Below are 22,500 nucleotides of genomic sequence, written 5' to 3'. Positions count from 1 at the left end.
TTTATCTAATTGTTCTTTTACTCGTTATTAAACACATCTAGTAAATAATAATTTATCACATTATATTCATCTTTTCAGCTGAAACACGTTTTTTTAACTTGCTCATTAGGAATAGATGTTAGACATAAAAATAAACTTAAACGTTTTTTAATTCATTTATTTTTATTCTGTTTCTATACTTCTGTAAAGCTGCTTTGATACGATGTGAATTGTTAAATGCACATTACAGATAAATTAAAGTGAACCGAAATGTCTTCAGTGAAAGTGCTGAGTGCTGACACTGGGGACTCGTAACAAACACTAACTGTCAGAGCTGCTGTTCTAGAGAATTAATCAACACCTTATGACCAGAGTTCAGAACTTAACAGTGCTGTGAGATTAACACACACACACACACACACACACACACACACACACACACACACACACACACACACACACACACACACACACACACACACACTCACACACACACACTCACACACACACACACTCACACACACACACACACACACACACACACACACACACACACACACACACACACACACACACACACACACACACACACACACACACAGGAGTCTAGACAGTTCGTAGTTCATTTTGTTTGCACTAAGCTTAAATAAAAGACAGTTAAAGCTGCTGTGTGTTTCATGCTAATGCGACTTACACTGGATAAAAGCATGAATAAATCAGACAACATGTGAGGCTCTGTGTGTGTGTGTGTGTGTGTGTGTGTGTGTGTGTGTGTGTTGATTGAAGGACAGTTGACATCAAAGCAACCAATCAAGCAAACAGAAAGAAAGAGAGAGAGTGAGAGAGAGAGTGTGTGAGAGAGAACGAGAGAGAGAGAGAGAGAGAGAGAGAGAGAGAGAGAGAGAGAGAGAGAGAGAGAGCGAGCAGAAGGCAGCTGCATAGTAGAGGGGAGTGTGTGAGACAGAGAGAGTGGTCGAGAGAAAGAAATGGAGCAAGAGTGAAAGAGAGAGAAAGAAAAAGATCAGCACACAGAATGAGAAGAAGGGAAAGCTGAGCTCCAGCTGCAGAACAACAGAGGCTGAAGATTAGCGTCAGATCCCTAGGAGAAATTCAGACAATGGTCGTCCGTCTCTCTTTCCGAATCCTCAGCTGTCTCGCGTCGCTCTGCCTCAGTGCTTCCCAGCCCCCGTTTCATCCAGCGACTCATCGACAGCGTGAGATATGAGCTCTAAACACTCAGCCGACTGGATTCCGTACAGGTACAATAGCCTTCATTGCTCCAGCATGTTAGAGCTCCAGTCTGATGTCTGGTTTGGTGTGTGTGTGTGTGTGTGTGTGTGTGTGTGTGTGTGTGTGTGTGTGTGTGTGTGTCTGATGGATTCAGAGCACATGGATGTTTCAGAGCTTCATGTTGTGTCAAATTGTTTTAGGTAGAAACCTTTGTTAAAGCAGCTGTTGGTTCATTTGTTTCACTTTTCTGTTCAACTTGTTTTATTCTTGACACCGGAACGAACTTTCAGCTCTTGCAGTTTGTGCATTATTCCTGCATGAGTGCATTATTCCTGCATGTGTGCATTATTCCTGCATGTGTGCATTATTCCTGATGTCTGTGCCAGTGAGTCCACGCTTTTTATCTGAGTTTGAATGAGTTTGAATTTTACACACTTGAAGAATCTGGGGTTCATTCCTTCTTGTCCAACATGCTTCCACTTCAGGGATCTTTCAGAGTTTCCTATTTAATGCGTTCCTTTCGGAATAAAGGATGAAGTCAGGGTTATTAGCACTTTTCTTGTCTGTGGGTGAAACATGGATCAGTGTCTGTTCTCTGTGTAAGTCTGAGGAGCTGCTGCTGCTTCCAGGAGAACCTCATTGCCATGGCTGCACTGCTTCTCGCCTCCCATTGGCTCCTGGTTGCTATAAGTTACACAGTTCATTTGCCATCACTTGTTTATTGAAAGATTGCATCAGGGAGCAAGTGCTTGTCTTCTGTTCTGTATGTAACGATTGTCCCTGCACGTGTCCTGTTCTGAACAACATCTCTAGTGTTCATTTGTGCGTTTTATTCTCGCTCCTCTCTTTTAAAAGGAAGAACTATTTTGGGAGCTGCTGTGTAGGCTTCAGAACCCTCACAGAAAACCTCACAGGGGCTGAAGTGCAGCTCGAAGAAGAGACAAAAAAAGATGAAAGAAAAGAGTTATGAAACACGGATCTTCTCAGCTACCTGTGCATCTAAAGAGAAAGATGATCTTGCTGTTCTGGCTTTTTGTTCAAATTTCCATCAGTTGCTAATTTTTGAGCACGTGTTCAGCAGGTTAGGACCTGAGAAGGAACTGCTCCCAGATCAGCTAGGACAATCCACATTCTGAACTATACTCCGTTTACCTCAAATCTACACTCATTTACGTGTTTATTAAAGGTTTATTAGTCACTGCTCTGGGATAAAGATTTGTGAAACCACTGACTCCAGATCAGCTCTTAGTTCCTCACGCCTCATTTCTGCTGTTCAGCCACTAATTTGTAGTAAAGTTAAAGGAGAACAGTTTAAAGTCTCGACTCGACTCACACATGACCATAAAACAACAAGTGTTTGTGAAGTGCTGATGTTCACCGTACACTGGAACATCTTTAACATCTTACTTATTATAATGTATACAATGTCAACACAATAGCATTACATCATCACCATAATAACAATAATAATAATCTGTTGTTGTACTTTTTACCTGGATAACAAAGATACGTTAAAAAGACTTTAATAAACAAGTAAACGTAAAATAATACGTTTAGAAGCTCTTGAGAACACAAATCTAGGGTCTTGGTCTTCTCATAAACCGAGTGCTTCTTTTTCTGGACCTACTTCATCAATCCTGACCTTCTACTCCTGGCTGGAGTCTATTGTATGTTCTGGTCTTCATCAGGGATCATTTGAAGACTTCAGAAGGAAGGACTTAGTGTTGGGTTTGTGGTGAACTCAGAGTTTGTGCTGATCCATTAGTTCTCTCAACTACAAACTGTTGTAGGAAGAACATTATTTACATTATTATTATTAACATTATTAACATTATTTACATTATTTACATTATTAACATTATTAACATTATTTACATTATTAACATTATTAACATTATTTACATTATTAACATTATTTACATTATTAACATTATTTATATTATTTAAATTATTTACATTATTAACATTATTTACATTATTAACATTATTAACAGTATTTATATTATTTACATTATTTACATTTTTACATTATTTAAATTATTAACATTATTTACATTATTTACATTATTTACATTATTAACATTATTTACATTATTAACATTATTTACATTATTAACAGTATTTATATTATTAACATTATTAACAGTATTTATATTATTTACATTATTTACATTTTTACATTATTTAAATTATTAACATTATTTACATTATTTACATTATTAACAGTATTTATATTATTTACATTATTTACATTATTAACATTATTTACATTATTAACAGTATTTATATTATTAACATTATTTACAGTATTTACATTATTTACATTATTAACATTATTTACATTATTTACAGTATTTACAGTATTTACATTATTTACATTATTAACATTATTAACATTATTTACATTATTTATATTATTAACATTATTAACATTATTAACATTATTAACAGTATTTATATTATTAACATTATTTACATTTACAGTATTTACATTATTTACATTATTTACATTTACATTATTTACATTATTAACATTATTAACATTATTTACATTATTTATATTATTTACATTATTAACATTATTTACATTTACATTATTTACATTTACATTATTTCCTGTTCAGTGTCACCCAGATGAGGATGAGGTTCACTCCTGAGTCTGGTTCCTCTCGAGGTTTCTTCCTCATATCATCTCAGGGAGTTTTTCCTCACCACCGTCACCTCAGGCCTGATCATTAGGGATAAATGTTAGAGATAAATAATATATTTAGTTTCTTTGGTTTCTTTTCTTCTGTAAGCTGTATGTGAATTGTTAAAAGACCATCACATCAGTTCTGTGACCAAATGCTGTGTAAAGTTCCAGTATAACTTACATCTTTATGTCTGTGTGTGGAGTTAAATAGCAGCTGAACATTTACATCTTCTTCTGTAATGCACAGCTGGCCACATGTGCTGTTGGTCACATCTCGCTCCTGTCACTCAGACTCGACTTAAAGTGTTATTAGAGCTTATAGAGACCGGTCTTACCTTCAGAGACCATCGCTGATGTGAGTGATGATGTGATTATCACTTACTGCTGATGGAGTAGTCGTGTGTTCAGTGGGTGGTGTGAAGTTTTAGTATCACATTATTACAGCATATGGTCTGAGATTCTGGAACCCAGAAAGCGGCTGAGATCTGCTATGTGCACATAGCATTTACATTATTTACATTATTAACATTATTTACATTTACATTATTTACATTTACATTATTTACATTATTTACATTTACACTATTTACATTTACACTATTTCCTGTTCCTATTACATGTGTGTGTGTGTGTGTGTGTGTGTGTGTGTACATGTGTGTGTGTGTGTGTGTGTGTGTGTGTGTGTACATGTGTGTGTGTGTGTGTGTGTGTGTGTACATATGTGTGTGTGTGTACATGTGTGTGTGTATACATGTGTGTGTGTACATGTGTGTGTGTGTGTGTGTGTACATGTGTGTGTGTGTGTGTGTACGTGTGTGTGTGTGTACGTGTGTGTGTGTGTGTGTGTGTACATGTGTGTGTGTGTGTGTGTGTGTGTGTACATGTGTGTGTGTATACATGTGTGTGTGTGTACATGTGTGTGTGTACATGTGTGTGTGTGTGTGTGTGTGTGTGTGTACATGTGTGTGTGTGTGTGAAAGTGTGTGTGTGAAACTGTGTGTGTGTGTGTGTGTGTGAGTGTGTGTGTGTGTGTATACGTGTGTGTGTGTACTTGTGTGTGTGTACATGTGTGTGTGTCCATGTGTGTGTGTGTGTGTGTCCATGTGTGTGTGTGTGTGTGTACATGTGTGTGTGTGTACATGTGTGTGTACATGTGTGTGTGTATGTACATGTGTATGTACATGTGTGTGTGTGTACATGTGTGTGTGTACATGTTGTATTACGGTATGTGTGTATGTGTACGTGGTGTGTGGTGTGGTGGTGGTGGTGTGTGTGTGGTGTACATGCGTGTGTGTGTGTTACATGTGTGGGTGTGTGTGTGTGTACCAATTGTTTTTGTGGGTTTGTTGTGTTTTTTACATGTGTGTGTGTGTGTGTTTTTGTACATGTTGTGTGTGTGTGTGTACATTGTGTTGTGTGTGTTACATGTGGTGTGTGTGGTGTGTGTAACATGTGTGTTGTGTGTGTTGTGTGTACATGTGTGTGTCGTACATGTGTGTGTTGTGTGGTTGTACATGTTTGTGTGTGTGTGTGTGTATACATGTGTGTGTGTGTACATGTGTGTGTGTGTACATGTGTGTGTGTACATGTGTGTGTGTACATGTGTGTGTGTGTGTGTACATGTGTGTGTGTGTGTGTGTGTGTGTACATGTGTGTGTGTGTGTGTGTGTGTATACATGTGTGTGTGTGTACATGTGTGTGTGTGTACATGTGTGTGTGTACATGTGTGTGTGTACATGTGTGTGTGTGTGTACATGTGTGTGTGTGTGTGTGTGTGTGTACATGTGTGTGTGTGTGTGTGTGTGTGTGTACATGTGTGTGTGTGTACATGTGTGTGTATGTGTGTACATGTGTGTGTGTGTACATGTGTGTGTGTACATGTGTGTGTGTGTGTACATGTGTGTGTGTACATGTGTGTGTGTGTACATGTGTGTGTGTGTACATGTGTGTGTGTGTGTGTGAGTGTAGATGTGTGTGTGTGTGTGTGTGTACATGTGTGTGTGTGTGTAAATGTGTGTGTGTGTACATGTGTGTGTGTGTGTGTGTGTACATGTGTGTGTACATGTGTTTGTGTGTACATGTGTGTGTACATGTGTGTGTGTACATGTGTGTGTGTGTACATGTGTGTGTGTGTGTACATGTGTGTGTGTGTGTGTGTACATGTGTGTGTACATGTGTTTGTGTGTACATGTGTGTGTACATGTGTGTGTACATGTGTGTGTGTACATGTGTGTGTGTGTGTACACGTGAGTGGCAGACTATGTAAAATCACCAAATTAATTCATTTGTAACATTCTGTAACTGTGCTGACTTTATTCTTTTTTATGCGTATATTATAACTTTCATCATTAGATCTGTTTAACACACACTGCTGAGCTCTGGCCTGTGATTGGTCAGAAGGTGTTGATTATTTTTCTATAACAGCAGCTCTTACCATAGTGCAGCTGTGAGGTGTTAATATCTAATGTCTTTTCTTCTTTCTGAGTTGTTTCCTGAACATTAATGTCACAATAAATAGATATAAAGTATGACGTTTTCTATCATTAATGTAAACTACAGTTGTTGTGAATAAAAATGTGCCTATTTGTGTGAGTAAAGTCTTTAACATGATGTTCAGTACTGACTCAACAACCCTTAAGCTACAGAATTAACACCACTACACAATGTAAGCTGTCTAATCCTCTAACACACTCTCAGATCAATTCAAATCCTGCATGCTTCATTTCCTCCTCAGCAGCTTCAGCATGTCTCATAAGATTAGAAGGAAGTAGATGAGAACCAAAGACAGTTCAAAGGCTGTGTAAAGACCAGTGGCTACTACAGAACCTGAAAGAGAACATCCGGGGATTTGTCTTATTAACATAGCAGCACGTCATCTTATCTCACATCTCTGTGAATAAAAACCAGTGTGTATGTGTACATATGTGATTCTGACTGTGTGTGTGTGTGTGTGTGTGTGTGTGTGTGTGTGTGTGTGTGTGTGTGTGTGTGTGTGTAAATATGTGAGTGAGTGTGTGAGAGTTCATGTTTATTTGTATAGCGTGTTTTACAACTGACATTGTCACAAAGCAGCTTTACAGGAACATAAACATAGAACAAAATGTTATTATAAAGAATAATATAAAGATTAATATAATATAAAAATCCCAGATTAATATTAGTTATATATAAATGTGTATGTATTTATCCCCAATGAACAAGTCTGAGGTGACTCAGGTGACTGTGGGGAGGAAAAACCCCCTTAGATGGTAAAGGAAGGAACCTTGAGAGGAACCAGACTCAAAGGGGAACCTCATCCTCATCTGGGTGACACTGGGGGTGTGATTATATAACCTCATCCTCATCTGGGTGACACTGGGGGTGTGATTATATAACCTCATCCTCATCTGGGTGACACTGGGGGTGTGATTATATAACCTCATCCTCATCTGGGTGACACTGGGGGTGTGATTATATAACCTCATCCTCATCTGGGTGACACTGGGGGTGTGATTATATAACCTCATCCTCATCTGGGTGACACTGGGGGTGTGATTATATAACCTCATCCTCATCTGGGTGACACTGGGGGTGTGATTATATATATACAGTCTGATAAATGTTGTAGTGATGAGGAGATTGTTGTCCTCAAAGACCACATGGAGTCACATCTCCTCTTTAGTATCGCAGAGTCTAACTGGAGCTGGTAGATCTCTAGATGTCTCAGGATCCTCACATGGTCGTCCTCGTCTCAGTGGAGGTCCAAAATCTTCATCACACGGAAGACAACCTGAGCTGGTACAGTTACTGGATGCCTCAGAATGGGTAGAACGAGAGAAGCAGTGGGGAGGGATTAACGTAGCTGAAGGATTGTAACGTGTTAGAAGACTAGTTAGATACATGGGAGCTAAACCATTAAGAGCCTTGTACGTAAGTAGCAGCAGTTTGTAATTAGTTCTAAACTTAACAGGTAGCCAGTGTAGAGATGATAACATTGGGGTTAAAGGTCATACTTTCTTGTCCTAGTGAGAACTCTGGCAGCTGTGTTTTGGACTAACTGTAACCTATTTATTAAAGATCAAGAGTTAAATCAAGAAGCTTTTATTGTCATTACACCATATCTAACTGTTACAGTACACAGTGACATGAGACAACGTTTCCCCAGGATCAGTGTGTTACATAAAACACACACAGAGCTATAAGGACTTAGTAAGTTAGTCCTAGATACATAAAGTGTATCTGTGTAACCTGGTGTACACTGTGCAGGACAAGATAAACAAGACACACAAGACAGTGCAGGACAAGATAAACAAGACACACAAGACAGTGCAGGACAAGATAAACAAGACACACAAGACAGTGCAGGACAAGATAAACAAGACACACAAGACAGTGCAGGACAAGATAAACAAGACACACAAGACAGTGCAGGACAAGATAAACAAGACACACAAGACAGTGCAGGACAAGATAAACAAGACAGACAAGACAGTGCAGGACAAAAGACAGTGCAGGACAAAAGACGTTACACAAAAGACAATACACAGAAACAGCAGCAGTGTAAATACTGTGTGTTCAACACTATTACTTGTGCAGAAACACTATAATGAACACATTAGTATTATAGCAGCAGTAACATGAGATAATGTAAAGTTTTGTGTAGAACAGAAATCAGCTGAAATGTGAGACAGAATGTGTAAGGGGCAAAAAGTGTGTGTTAGACAGCATGGAAACAGTTTGATATGATGGTGCTTTAGACATGGATGTATATTGGAAGTCATTGCAGTCCATACGGCTTATTGTGCATGTGTGTGTGTGTGTGTGTGTGTGTGTGTGTGTGTATGTGTGTATGTGTGTATATGTGTGTGTTGTACTCAGTACAGTTCAGTTCAGTTATTAAGGAGTCTGATGGCTTGTGGAAAGAAACTGTTACAGTCTGGTCGTGAGGGCCGAATGTTTCAGTACCTTTTTCCAGACGGCAGGAGGGTGAAGAGTGTGTGTGAGGGGTGTGTGGGGTGAAGTGTGTGTGTGAGGGGTGTGTGGGGTGAAGTGTGTGTGTGAGGGGTGTGTGGGGTGAAGAGTGTGTGTGTGAGGGGTGTGTGGGGTGAAGAGTGTGTGTGAGGGGTGTGTGGGGTGAAGAGTGTGTGTGTGAGGGGTGTGTGGGGTGAAGAGTGTGTGTGAGGGGTGTATGACGGGGTGTCTGCTGTTGGCTTTGTGGATGCAGCGTGATAAAGGGAAGAGAGACTCCAATGATCTTCTCAGCTGTCCTCACTGTCCACTGCAGCGTCTTGTGATCTGAGATCAAATCAAAATGACATTGTATTGTCACATACACACACATACAGGGTTCGATATGCAGTGAAATGCTTCATGCAACTGTCCGGTATAAGAATAAAAAAAATATAAAAAAGTATAACAAAGCAAAAAATAACAAGAGTTAAAGTGTCAGTACAAAAAAGGGGTTTGCATAGAACAGTGTGGATGGAGAGAGAGGTCCAGTACCAGATCCTGGGTGTCTCCTGGTTTAAACTCCGAATGGTCTGCAGGAAGAAGCTTCTCCTCGTCCTCTCTGTGTTTGTTTTCAGGGAGTGGAAGTGATTCCCTGAACACAACAAAGAAAAGAGCTTTACCATCTTCCTGGCTCTGGTCTCGTCCTTGTTGGAGATCAGGAACACCACTACAGTGTTGTCAGCAAACTTGATGATGGTGGTGAAGTTGGAAGTGACCACACAGTCATACATACACTCGGTGCTCTCCTGAAGTCACAACCATCTCTTTAGTTTTATCAACATTCAGAGACAGGTTGTTGGTTCTACACCAGGTTGTTAGCTGTTGCACCTCCTCTCTGTATGCTGACTCGTCGTTCTTGTTGATGAGACCCACCACGGTCGTGTCATCTGCGTACAGTCGTGAGTCAGCAGAGTGAACAGCAGTGGACTGAGCACACAGCCTTGAGGAGCTCCAGTGTTCAGTGTGGTGGTGCTGGAGATGATGTTCCCGATCCAGACTGACTGAGATCTCCCAGTCAGGAAGTCCAGGATCCAGGACAACCACCTTTAGTATTTGAGTGGCTGACTGTGTGTGTGTCTGTGTGTATGTATACGGTATGTGTGTGTGTGTGTACATGACAGTGGCTGTCTATGTCTGTGTGTATATGTCAGTGGCTGACTGTGTGTCCGTGTGTGTGAATATGTGTGTGTATGTGTGTGTGTATGTGTGTGTGTATGTGTTTGTGTGTGTGTGTGTGTGTGTGTGTGTGTGTGTGTGTGTGTAAATGTGAGTGGCTGACTGTGTGTGTGTGTGTGTGTGTGTGTGTGTATGACACACAGTTCAGTTAAATTACCTTTATTTGTATAGTGATACAGTGGACACTGAGCTTTACAGAAATAAACTTGGATATTGTTCCTCCTGTTGTGTGTGTGTTCAGCAGTGAATGTCATGTCCCACTGACTATCGTCCTGTCGCATGTCCCACTCCACAGTGTTGGTTAATGAAAGTGTCTCATATGAAAGTAGACACTCAGGACTTTAATGGTCTTGTTTCTCTCTGTGTCTCTGCAGCACCTTGGATGATGAGTGCAGTAACCTGAGACAGCAGAAACTGGACAGACAGGTGAGATTTCAGCTCATGATTCATCACCTGGGACTCAAATAGTTGTGTGTATGTGTGTGTTTGTGTGTATTTGTGAGTCTGTGTGTGTCAATTATTTTAGTCCCAGGTGACAAACACATACACACACATATACACACATTGTTGTGTGTCTGTGTCTGTGTAGATCCAAGATGGTGGCACGTCAGTAGCACACAGCGGCTACTCCGGTACAATGTGCTGTTTATGTTTTTTAGCCTAGAGACCTAGCCTTCAGAACAGGGGACAGGGCGGCCCTAAGAACAGCAAGGGCCAAACTGTCTCAAGACATCAGAGAGGCAAAGCGTGCAGATGCCCAGACAATCCACAGCCACTTCCAGGACAGTGGAGACACCCTGCGCATGTGACAAACTACAAGACAAATTCACCTGCCTGTAATTCAATTCAATTCAATTTATTTGTATAGCGCTTTTAACAATTTCCGTTGTCTCAATAGTGTAATAGTGACGCCTCCCTCCAAGATGCACTGAATGACTTCTTCGCCTGGTTTGAGGTACAAAACATTGTAGCAGCAAGAAAGACCATCCAACGATCAGGTACTTTGTCTATCCACGGCTGACGTGAGGAGATCTCTATACAGAGTTAACCCACGGAAGGCTGCTTGACCAGACAACATTCCTTGCAGGGTGCTCAGGGAATGTGCAGAACAGCTAGTGGAGGTCTTCACTGACATCTTCAACATTTCCCTGAGCAGCACCGTTGTTCCTACTTGCCTCAAGACAACCAACCACTGTTCCTGGAAAGAAGTCTACAGTGTCCTGCCTATCGTCCCGTCACACTCACACCCATCGTTATGAAGTGCTTCGAGAAGCTCGTCATGAGGCACATCAAGACCCAGTTATCACCATCACTGGACCCCCTACAATTCGCGTATCGTCCAAACCGCTCCACAGACGATGCCATTGCCACGGCCCTTCATTTAGCCCTCACCCACCGGGACAATAAAGACACTTATGTACGAATGCTGTTCATAGACTTTAGTTCAGCATTCAATACAATCATCCCTCAGCACCTGATTGGGAAGCTGAGCTGCTGGGACTGAACACCTCCCTCTGCAACTGGATCCTGGACGTCCTGACTGGGAGACCTCAGTCAGTCTGGATGAGGAACATCATCTCCAGCACCACCACACTGAACACTGGAGCTCCTCAGGGCTGTGTGCTCAGTCCACTGCTGTTCACTCTGCTGACTCACAACTGTACAGCAATGCACAGATAAACCATATCATCAAGTTCGCTGATGACACGACCGTGGTGGGTCTCATCATCAAGAACATGAGTCAGCATATAGAGAGGAGGTGCAACATCTAACTACCTGGTGTAGAACCAACAACCTGACTCTGAATGTTGATAAAACTAAAGAGTTGGTTGTTGACTTTAGGAGAGCACAGAGTGAACACTCTCTGATGAACATCCACGGATCATCTGTAGAGATCGTCAAGAGCACCAAATTTCTTGGTGTTCATCTAGCAGAGAACTTCACCTGGTCACTCAAATCAGCAGCATCTCTACTTCTTAAGGCTGAGAAAAGCCCATCTCCCTCCCCCCATCCTGACCATGTTCTACAGAGGGACCATTGAGATCATCCTGAGCAGCTGCATCACTGTCTGGTTTGGGAACTGCACCATCTCATATCACACGACCCTGCAGTGGACAGTGAGGACAGCTGAGAAGATCATTGGAGTCTCTCTTCCCTCTATCATGGACACTTACACCACACGCTGCATCCACAAAGCCAACAACATTGTGGACCCCACACACCCCTCACACACACTCTTCACCCCACACACCCCTCACACACACTCTTCACCCCACACACCCCTCACACACACTCTTCACCCCACACACCCCTCACACACACTCTTCACCCCACACACCCCTCACACACACTCTTCACCCCACACACCCCTCACACACACTCTTCACCCCACACACCCCTCACACACTCCTCACACACACTCTTCACCCCACACACCCCACACACCCCTCACACACTCTTCACCCTCCTGCCGTCTGGAAAAAGGTACTGAAACATTCGGCCCTCACGACCAGACTGTAACAGTTTCTTTTCACAAACCGTCAGACTCCTTAATAACTGAACTGAACTGTACTGAGCACAACACACACACACACACACACACACACACACACACACACACACACACACACACACACACACACACACACATGCACAATAAGCCGTATGGACTGCAATGACTTTCAATATACATCCATGTCTAAAGCACCATCATATCAAACTGTTTCCATGCTGTCTAACACACACTTTTTGCCCCTTACACATTCTGTCTCACATTTCAGCTGATTTCTGTTCTACACAAAACTTTACATTATCTCATGTTACTGCTGCTATAATACTAATGTGTTCATTATAGTGTTTCTGCACAAGTAATAGTGTTGAACACACAGTATTTACACTGCTGCTGTTTCTGTGTATTGTCTTTTGTGTAACGTCTTTTGTCCTGCACTGTCTTTAGTCCTGCACTGTCTTTTGTCCTGCACTGTCTTGTCTGTCTTGTCCTGCACTGTCTTTTGTCCTGCACTGTCTTGTCTGTCTTGTCCTGCACTGTCTTTAGTCCTGCACTGTCTTGTGTGTCTTGTTTATCTTGTCCTGCACTGTCTTGTGTGTCTTGTTTATCTTGTCCTGCACTGTCTTGTGTGTCTTGTTTATCTTGTCCTGCACTGTCTTGTGTGTCTTGTTTATCTTGTCCTGCACTGTCTTGTGTGTCTTGTTTATCTTGTCCTGCACTGTCTTGTCTGTCTTGTTTATCTTGTCCTGCACTGTCTTGTCTGTCTTGTTTATCTTGTCCTGCACTTTCTTCTGTGTCTTGTTTATCTTGTCCTGCACTGTCTTGTGTGTCTTGTCCTGCACTGTGTACACCAGGTAGGACTAACTTACTAAGTCCTTATAGCCCTGTGTGTGTTTTATGTAACACACTGATCCTGGGGAAACGTTGTCTCATGTCACTGTGTACTGTAACAGTTAGATATGGTGTAATGACAATAAAAGCTTCTTGACTTGACCTGAATTGTATATGTCTATGTATGTGTATGTGTGTGTGTATGTGTGTGTGTGTGTGTGTGTGTGTGTGCATGTGTGTGTGTATATGTGTGTGTGTGTGTGTGTATGTGTATGTGTGTGTGTGTATGTGTGTGTGTGTGTGTGTATGTGTGTGCATGTGTGTGTGTGTGTGTATGTGTCTGTGTTTCTGTGTGTGTGTGTGTGTGTGTGTGTGTGTGTCTGTGTATGTATGTGTGTCTGTGTGTGTCTGTGTGTGTCTGTGTATGTGTGTCGGTGTGTGTGTTTGTGTGTCTGTGTGTATGTCTGTGTGTGTGAGCAGGTGAAGTTGTGTTTTTAATGTTTGCTACACATTTTGAGCCACAGTGAGTGTGTATGTGTAGAGATTCAGTCTGACTGTCATGTGACACTCTCTTATCCAGAGCGACATACAGAAGTGTTTAAGTCTCTGTTATTGGACACATTAACTCTGGGTCACTAGGTTACATACTTAATATACCATGAGTCTAAAATATTACTCACAGTTTGTATTATTATTATTATTATTATTATTATTATTATTATTATTATTATTATTATTATAAATACACTTACAACAAACAGGGAGGAAGTGCTAGTTGGTGTTTCATGAAGTTACTGTGTGTTCCTTTAACAACAGAGACTCTGAAAAGCTTACAGTTTATTTTGGGAAAAGAAATCAGTGTTGTTCTATCTGAATTTAATTTCCCTGAACCTAATATTGTTCTGTTTGTGTTGTGTATCACTGTAAGCTGTTCTGTTTGTGTTGTGTATCACTGTAAGCTGTTCTGTTTGTGTTGTGTATCACTGTAAGCTGTTCTGTTTGTGTTGTGTATCACTGTAAGCTGTTCTGTTTGTGTTGTGTATCACTGTAAGCTGTTCTGTTTGTGTTGTGTATCACTGTAAGCTGTTCTGTTTGTGTTGTGTATCACTGTAAGCTGTTCTGTTTGTGTTGTGTATCACTGTAAGCTGTTCTGTTGTGTATCACTGTAAGCTGTTCTGTTGTGTATCACTGTAAGCTGTTCTGTTTGTGTTGTGTATCACTGTAAGCTGTTCTGTTTGTGTTGTGTATCACTGTAAGCTGTTCTGTTTGTGTTGTGTATCACTGTAAGCTGTTCTGTTTGTGTTGTGTATCACTGTAAGCTGTTCTGTTTGTGTTGTGTATCACTGTAAGCTGTTCTGTTTGTGTTGTGTATCACTGTAAGCTGTTCTGTTACACTACGTGTCATCATTAGGAATTATGAACACTATGCAGACTCCATCCATGAACCTTCACTTGGGTCTTCAGGTAGAAGTTTCTCAGCAGCTTGATGATGATGTGTGTGTTATGGTGGTGACATGAGAGATGCTGTCGGACTGGTTTCAATTCTGGGTTAATGTGTGTGTGTGTGTGTGTGTGTGTGTGTGTGTTTTGTCAGGATATGTACTGGTAACTTATTCAGGATGTATTGTAGCCTCCACATCCACCTCCATCAGGATAAAGCTCTCTCAGAGAAAGAGTAATGTAGTGCTTATATGTGTGTTCATGTTCCAGAGGGCTCTGTTAGAGCAGAAGCAGAAGAAAAAGCGTCAGGAGCCCCTGATGGTGCAGTCGAACCTGGACGGTCGCTCTCGGACCCGCAGGACGCGACAGTGTGAGGAGCAGGCGCCACTCGTCGAGTCCTACCTCAGCAGCAACAGCAGCACCATCTACCATGGTAGGAACCTCAGTGTTATCTTTCAGGTTCCTCTCTATACTAGAGTTAGATTCTTCTCCACATGCTCTAAAGCCAACAAAGCTGCTCTCAGATCAGTTTCATGTCCTGGCTGCTCTGCTCTAAGTCACACTACTGAGGAATAAATGTTAAACAGTGTGTGATTACAAAACTGCTTCATTCATTACATATTTAAATTTATTAAAATAAATGTAAATGTTTTGGTAGGAAAACAACAGCATCTGAGCTGAGGAAGAATTTCTCTTTAATATTTACACAGTGATGTGTGAAGTCTATTAAAAACTACAACTTTACAGGTGGATAGTGTCATGTTTCCAGCCACGTCTCTTTCTCCTTACATCGAGATCTCGTTGTCTGATTTAAAGGTGATGAGATTTAAACCAGCCTGTGTGATTAGACAGTTTGGGGTTTGTGTTCGGTGCAGGATGTTTTGAGCTCCTGCTGATTTTATTAATTTTTATTTTATTTTTTATAATTATTTTAGGTCTGTACATCAGCCTTGTGTTCAGTCTTTAAGAGAACTCCAGAGAAGCTGAATTACTAAACGTTATTTGTTCTTGTAATCACTTAAACCTTCTTTAAACAGAAGCCACTTCAGCTCCTCATCACTTTCTCTCAACATAACTAATAAATATTATCATAAAGATCGAATTTCTAACTTCACCTTCATTTTTACCCTGACTCCACTTTGTCTGGTGTTTGTGTTTCTCCCATGGTGCTCCTCACCTACTTGCCTGTAGTACAAGAAGCTGAGCAGGAGGAGGACAAGGCTGTAGCGGAGGTTCAGGTTCCATGTTCAGCTAAAAAATCCAAGCCGCTCACGTTGACCCCACAGACGGGCAGCACCAAGAAGGAGAAGAAGGGCAAGCACAAAGGTCAGTTGGTGGACCTCCATGCTGTATGTGTGTGTGTATATGTGTGTGAGCGTATGTATGTGTGTATGTGTGTGAGTGTGTGTGCGTATGTATGTGTGTATGTGTGTGAGCGTGTGTGCGTATGTATGTGTGTATGTGTGTGAGTGTGTGTGCGTATGTATATGTGTGTGTGTTTGGCATGACCAGAACTTCGAGTTTTAAAGTCACATTTTCTTTTTTTAAATGTTGGGAATTTGCGATTTATAAACGAGTGTTTTTAAAAAAATCAGTTTAAGTGGAATTTCTGCATCAGGATATTAAAACTAAACAATACTAAATACTAGATAAACGATACTAAACACTAGATAAACAATACTAAAACTAAACAATACTAAACACTAGATAAACGATACTAAACACTAGATAAACGATACTAAACACTACATAAACAATACTATACACTAGATAAACGATACTAAACACTAGATAAACGATACTAAAACTAAACAATACTATACACTAGATAAACGATACTAAACACTAGATAAACGATACTAAAACTAAACAATACTATACACTAGATAAACGATACTAAACACTAGATAAACGATACTAAACACTACATAAACAATACTATACACTAGATAAATGATACTATACACTAGATAAATGATACTATACACTAGATAAACGATACTAAACACTAGATAAACAATACTAAACACTAGATAAACAATACTAAAACTAAACAATACTAAACACTACATAAACGATACTAAACACTAGATAAATGATACTAAACACTAGATAAACGATACTAAACACTAGATAAACGATACTAAATACTAGGTAAACGATACTAAACACTAGATAAACGATACTAAACACTAGATAAACGATACTAAACACTACATAAACGATACTAAACACTAGATAAATGATACTAAACACTAGATAAACGATACTAAAACTAAACAATACTATACACTAGATAAACGATACTAAACACTAGATAAATGATACTAAACACTAGATAAACGATACTAAAACTAAAGAATACTATACACTAGATAAACGATACTAAATACTAGATAAACGATACTAAATACTAGATAAACGATACTAAACACTAGATAAACGATACTAAACACTAGATAAACGATACTAAACACTAGATAAACGCTACTAAATACTAGATAAACGATACTAAACACTAGATAAATGATACTAAACACTAGATAAACGATACTAAAACTAAACAATACTAAACACTAGATAAACGATACTAAACACTAGATAAACGATACTAAAACTAAACAATACTAAACACTAGATAAACAATACTAAACACTAGATAAACAATAATACTAGATAAACGATACTAAACACTAGATAAATGATACTAAACACTAGATAAACGATACTAAACACTAGATAAACGATACTAAATACTAGATAAACGATACTAAACACTAGATAAACGATACTAAACACTAGATAAACGATACTAAAACTAAACAATACTAAACACTAGATAAACGATACTAAAACTAAACAATACTAAACACTAGATAAACAATACTAAACACTAGATAAATGATACTATACACTAGATAAATGATACTATACACTAGATAAACGATACTAAACACTAGATAAACAATACTAAACACTAGATAAACAATACTAAAACTAAACAATACTAAACACTACATAAACGATACTAAACACTAGATAAATGATACTAAACACTAGATAAACGATACTAAACACTAGATAAACGATACTAAATACTAGGTAAACGATACTAAACACTAGATAAACGATACTAAACACTAGATAAACGATACTAAACACTACATAAACGATACTAAACACTAGATAAATGATACTAAACACTAGATAAACGATACTAAAACTAAACAATACTATACACTAGATAAACGATACTAAACACTAGATAAATGATACTAAACACTAGATAAACGATACTAAAACTAAAGAATACTATACACTAGATAAACGATACTAAATACTAGATAAACGATACTAAATACTAGATAAACGATACTAAACACTAGATAAACGATACTAAACACTAGATAAACGATACTAAACACTAGATAAACGCTACTAAATACTAGATAAACGATACTAAACACTAGATAAATGATACTAAACACTAGATAAACGATACTAAAACTAAACAATACTAAACACTAGATAAACGATACTAAACACTAGATAAACGATACTAAAACTAAACAATACTAAACACTAGATAAACAATACTAAACACTAGATAAACAATAATACTAGATAAACGATACTAAACACTAGATAAATGATACTAAACACTAGATAAACGATACTAAACACTAGATAAACGATACTAAATACTAGATAAACGATACTAAACACTAGATAAACGATACTAAACACTAGATAAACGATACTAAAACTAAACAATACTAAACACTAGATAAACGATACTAAAACTAAACAATACTAAACACTAGATAAACAATACTAAACACTAGATAAACAATAATACTAGATAAACGATACTAAACACTAGATAAACGATACTAAACACTAGATAAACGATACTAAACACTAGATAAACGATACTAAACACTAGATAAACGATACTAAACACTAGATAAACGATAATACTAGATAAACGATACTAAAACAGCTCAATAAGTGAAAGAAAGCAGCAATGACGACTGAAAATCGGCTTAAAAATACCAAATGTATTTACTATAACCTGTTAGAGGTCTTGATGCCCACAGATCTGAGGTTATGGGAAGTTTGCAGTAGTTTGACATCTTCAGCTGAGATGTTCTTATTTTACACTTAACCACGAGGTGTTAATTAACACCACACACTTAGTGCTGCTTTAACACTTTCTGTGTAACATCAGGGTAAAATGTGTTAAAACCAAAGAGTAAAACAACAGGAGTTAAAACAGTATGTGTTAAATCACACTATAGACTGCAGACTGTGTGTGTGTGTGTGTGTGTGTGTGTGTGTGTGTGTGTGTGTGTGTGTGTGTGTTATTTTAAATTAAATGAAAGTCTTGAAAACGTAATGAGTAAGTTTCTCACAATAATGATGTCCTGGTGAAAAGACTTCACTGCATTAAATCTCTCTTATAAACCAGTGTCTAATCTCGTGTCTAATCTTTAGTGTCTAATCTCTAGTGTCTAATCTCTAGTGTCTAATCTCATGTCTAATCTCTAGTGTCTAATCTCTAGTGTCTAATCTCGTGTCTAATCTTTAGTATCTAATCTCTAGTGTCTAATCTCTAGTGTCTAATCTTTAGTGTCTAATCTCTAGTGTCTAATCTCCTGTCTAATCTCATGTCTAATCTCTAGTGTCTAATCTCTAGTGTCTAATCTCGTGTCTAATCTTTAGTATCTAATCTCTAGTGTCTAATCTCTAGTGTCTAATCTTTAGTGTCTAATCTCTAGTGTCTAATCTCTAGTGTCTAATCTCCTGTCTAATCTCCTGTCTAATCTCTAGTGTCTAATCTCTAGTGTCTAATCTCGTGTCTAATCTTTAGTATCTAATCTCTAGTGTCTAATCTCTAGTGTCTAATCTCATGTCCAATCTCGAGTCTAATCTTTAGTGTCTAATCTCTAGTGTCTAATCTGTAGTGTCTAATCTCTAGTGTCTAATCTCCTGTCTAATCTTTAGTGTCTAATCTCTAGTGTCTAATCTCTAGTATCTAATCTCATGTCCAATCCCTAGTGTCTAATCTCTAGTGTCTAATCTCTAGTGTCTAATCTTTAGTGTCTAATCTCTAGTGTCTAATCTCTAGTGTCTAATCTCTAGTGTCTAATCTCCTGTCTAATCTCCTGTCTAATCTTTAGTATCTAATCTCTAGTGTCTAATCTCTAGTGTCTAATCTCATGTCTAATCTCGAGTCTAATCTCTAGTGTCTAATCTGTAGTGTCTAATCTCTAGTGTCTAATCTCCTGTCTAATCTTTAGTGTCTAATCTCTAGTGTCTAATCTCTAGTGTCTAATCTCATGTCCAATCTCTAGTGTCTAATCTCTAGTGTCTAATCTCTAGTGTCTAATCTCTAGTGTCTAATCTTTAGTGTCTAATCTCTAGTGTCTAATCTCTAGTGTCTAATCTCATGTCTAATCTCGAGTCTAATCTTTAGTGTCTAATCTCTAGTGTCTAATCTGTAGTGTCTAATCTCTAGTGTCTAATCTCCTGTCTAATCTTTAGTGTCTAATCTCTAGTGTCTAATCTCTAGTGTCTAATCTCATGTCCAATCTCTAGTGTCTAATCTCTAGTGTCTAATCTCTAGTGTCTAATCTCTAGTGTCTAATCTTTAGTGTCTAATCTCTAGTGTCTAATCTCTAGTGTCTAATCTCTAGTGTCTAATCTCCTGTCTAATCTCCTGTCTAATCTCTAGTGTCTAATCTCTAGTGTCTAATCTAGTGTCTAATCTTTAGTGTCTAATCTCGTGTGTAATCTTTAGTGTCTAATCTCTAGTGTCTAATCTCTAGTGTCTATAGCATGTTGCTTTTTTGACATGTCTTGTCAAGAAATCAGCATTAGACTTGATTAGACTTACGAAGAATAAAACTTGAATGATTGTGTCATGTTAAACGTGTGGGACAGAAGCACTTATCCAGAGCGACTTAAATAAAAACTACATTTTATACAACTGAGTAATTGAGAGTTAGGGGCCTTGCTCAGGGTCCCAGCGGTGGCAGCTGGGAGATGAACTCATGACCTTCTGATAAGTAACCAAACACCTTTACACCTTTAACATCCCCATGTTGAATAAACACTAAAAGCACTTTATTATTTTTAATATATTATAGAATTATATAATATATGATATTTATATAAAATAGTTTTTTTATATTTCTATAAAATTTATTATTTAGTTTTTCAAAGAAAATTATAGAGAATAAAACTCGTTTTTAAATTAGAATTTTAAAATAGATGTGTGTCAAAAAATAGAAGAATTTAGTATAATTCATAAATATAATCCATCTGTATAATGATTGTAATGACTCAGTGTAATGACTCAGTGTAATGACTCAGTGTAATGACTCAGTGTAATGACTCAGTGTAATGACTCAGTGTAATGACTCAGTGTAAACTGGATTGATATGTAATGATTCAAATCTGGTAGATCTATCTATCTATCTATCTATCTATCTATCTATCTATCTATCTATCTATCTATCTATCTATCTATCTATCTATCTATCTATCTATCTATCTATCTATCAAACTGTTTTACAGATTCGGATTTTATTTAACATGTTTAGTTTTTCAGAAATATTTTTTTCTTGTGAATTTTCTGAATCGCTTACTTGTTTATTTCAATCTTTTATTTTTTTCTTTCTTTCTTTTTCTCTCTCTCTCTTTTCATCAATTGCACTTGAGTTTTGTGTTTTATTCAATCGAGTGGTCTGTTAGATCTTCTCTCAGGGACAGCAGCCATGTTGGTGGTCATTTTTCTGTAAATTCCACAACAATTATCCTTCAATCACATCCCTCCTGCTGAAGTGAGATGTCCTCCAGAGAGAGTGTGAGGCTGAGGTCCTGCACGTCTGCCTCGGGTTTCAGAGACCAGCAGCAGACCTGCTCTTTTAACATGTCTTGACTGGAAGTGTAATTGAGGTCTGAAGTGGTTGAGCGACTGCTGGACAGGAACATTAGGGACATAAAGTTTCTCTGCTCAGAGAAACACAAAATCTCTCTGACAGGAGAAGCTCACAGAAGAGGAGCAGCGATTAGCTGAGATTGCATTAGAAGATCAGTGTGAAGGTCAGAGGTGCACAGCGGTCACCAGTGTTGTGTTCTTTGGACTTTTTGTATGCTGAACATCTTAACTTTTTTTTTGCACATGTCTTTGTGTGAAACCGTGTGTGTCTGTTGCATGTGAAACTGTGTGTGTGTGTGTGTGTGTGTGTGTGTGTGTGTGTGTGTGTGTGTGTGTGTGTGCTTGTCTCAGCATGTGTGTGAGTGGATCAGGCTCTGCGGTTGACCATCAGTTGCTTGTGTGTCCATGTCGTGGTCATATTGCAGGAACTCACGGACCAGCCGCGTTCCAGGACGAGGCCCAGGACCTGAGCAGCCAGATCCAGATCCTCACAGTGGGACATTCTTCTGGACATGACAGTGAAACTGAGGTCCAGAGCAAAGCCGTCTCTCAGAGCAAGCAGGACCTGAGGGTCACGATGCTGAAGAAAGGTACAACTGATCCGCTTACATGCTGAGGAACCTGTAGATGCTAAACACCTATTTCAGGAAGGATTTAAAATTTTAAAACACAGTAGAGAGAAAAATGGTGCAGATGTTCCTCCTGAAG

The 22,500-nt window shown here is 38.7% G+C and overlaps 1 protein-coding gene across 2 annotated transcripts in view; it reads left to right on the top strand.

The window, feature by feature from the left end:
* The window catches only part of tub (TUB bipartite transcription factor), a 56,148-nt gene that overhangs the window by 21,006 nt on the left and 12,642 nt on the right, over positions 1 to 22,500 (top strand). Inside the window, exons 1-5 of one of the 2 annotated variants that reach the window (XM_047803237.1) lie at positions 916 to 1,238; positions 10,441 to 10,492; positions 15,117 to 15,279; positions 16,038 to 16,172; positions 22,218 to 22,382. In XM_047803237.1, the coding sequence (XP_047659193.1) occupies positions 1,201 to 1,238; positions 10,441 to 10,492; positions 15,117 to 15,279; positions 16,038 to 16,172; positions 22,218 to 22,382 (553 nt within the window). In that variant the 5' untranslated portion in view covers positions 916 to 1,200. Of the gene's footprint in view, positions 1 to 915; positions 1,239 to 10,440; positions 10,493 to 15,116; positions 15,280 to 16,037; positions 16,173 to 22,217; positions 22,383 to 22,500 lie in introns of those variants that run through there. The other variant, XM_027178137.2, reaches the window with a different exon arrangement.

Source organism: Tachysurus fulvidraco, chromosome 2 (assembly GCF_022655615.1).
Source record: "Tachysurus fulvidraco isolate hzauxx_2018 chromosome 2, HZAU_PFXX_2.0, whole genome shotgun sequence".
Taxonomy (NCBI): Eukaryota; Metazoa; Chordata; class Actinopteri; order Siluriformes; family Bagridae; genus Tachysurus; species Tachysurus fulvidraco.
This window is presented reverse-complemented; position numbering and strand designations above follow the sequence as displayed.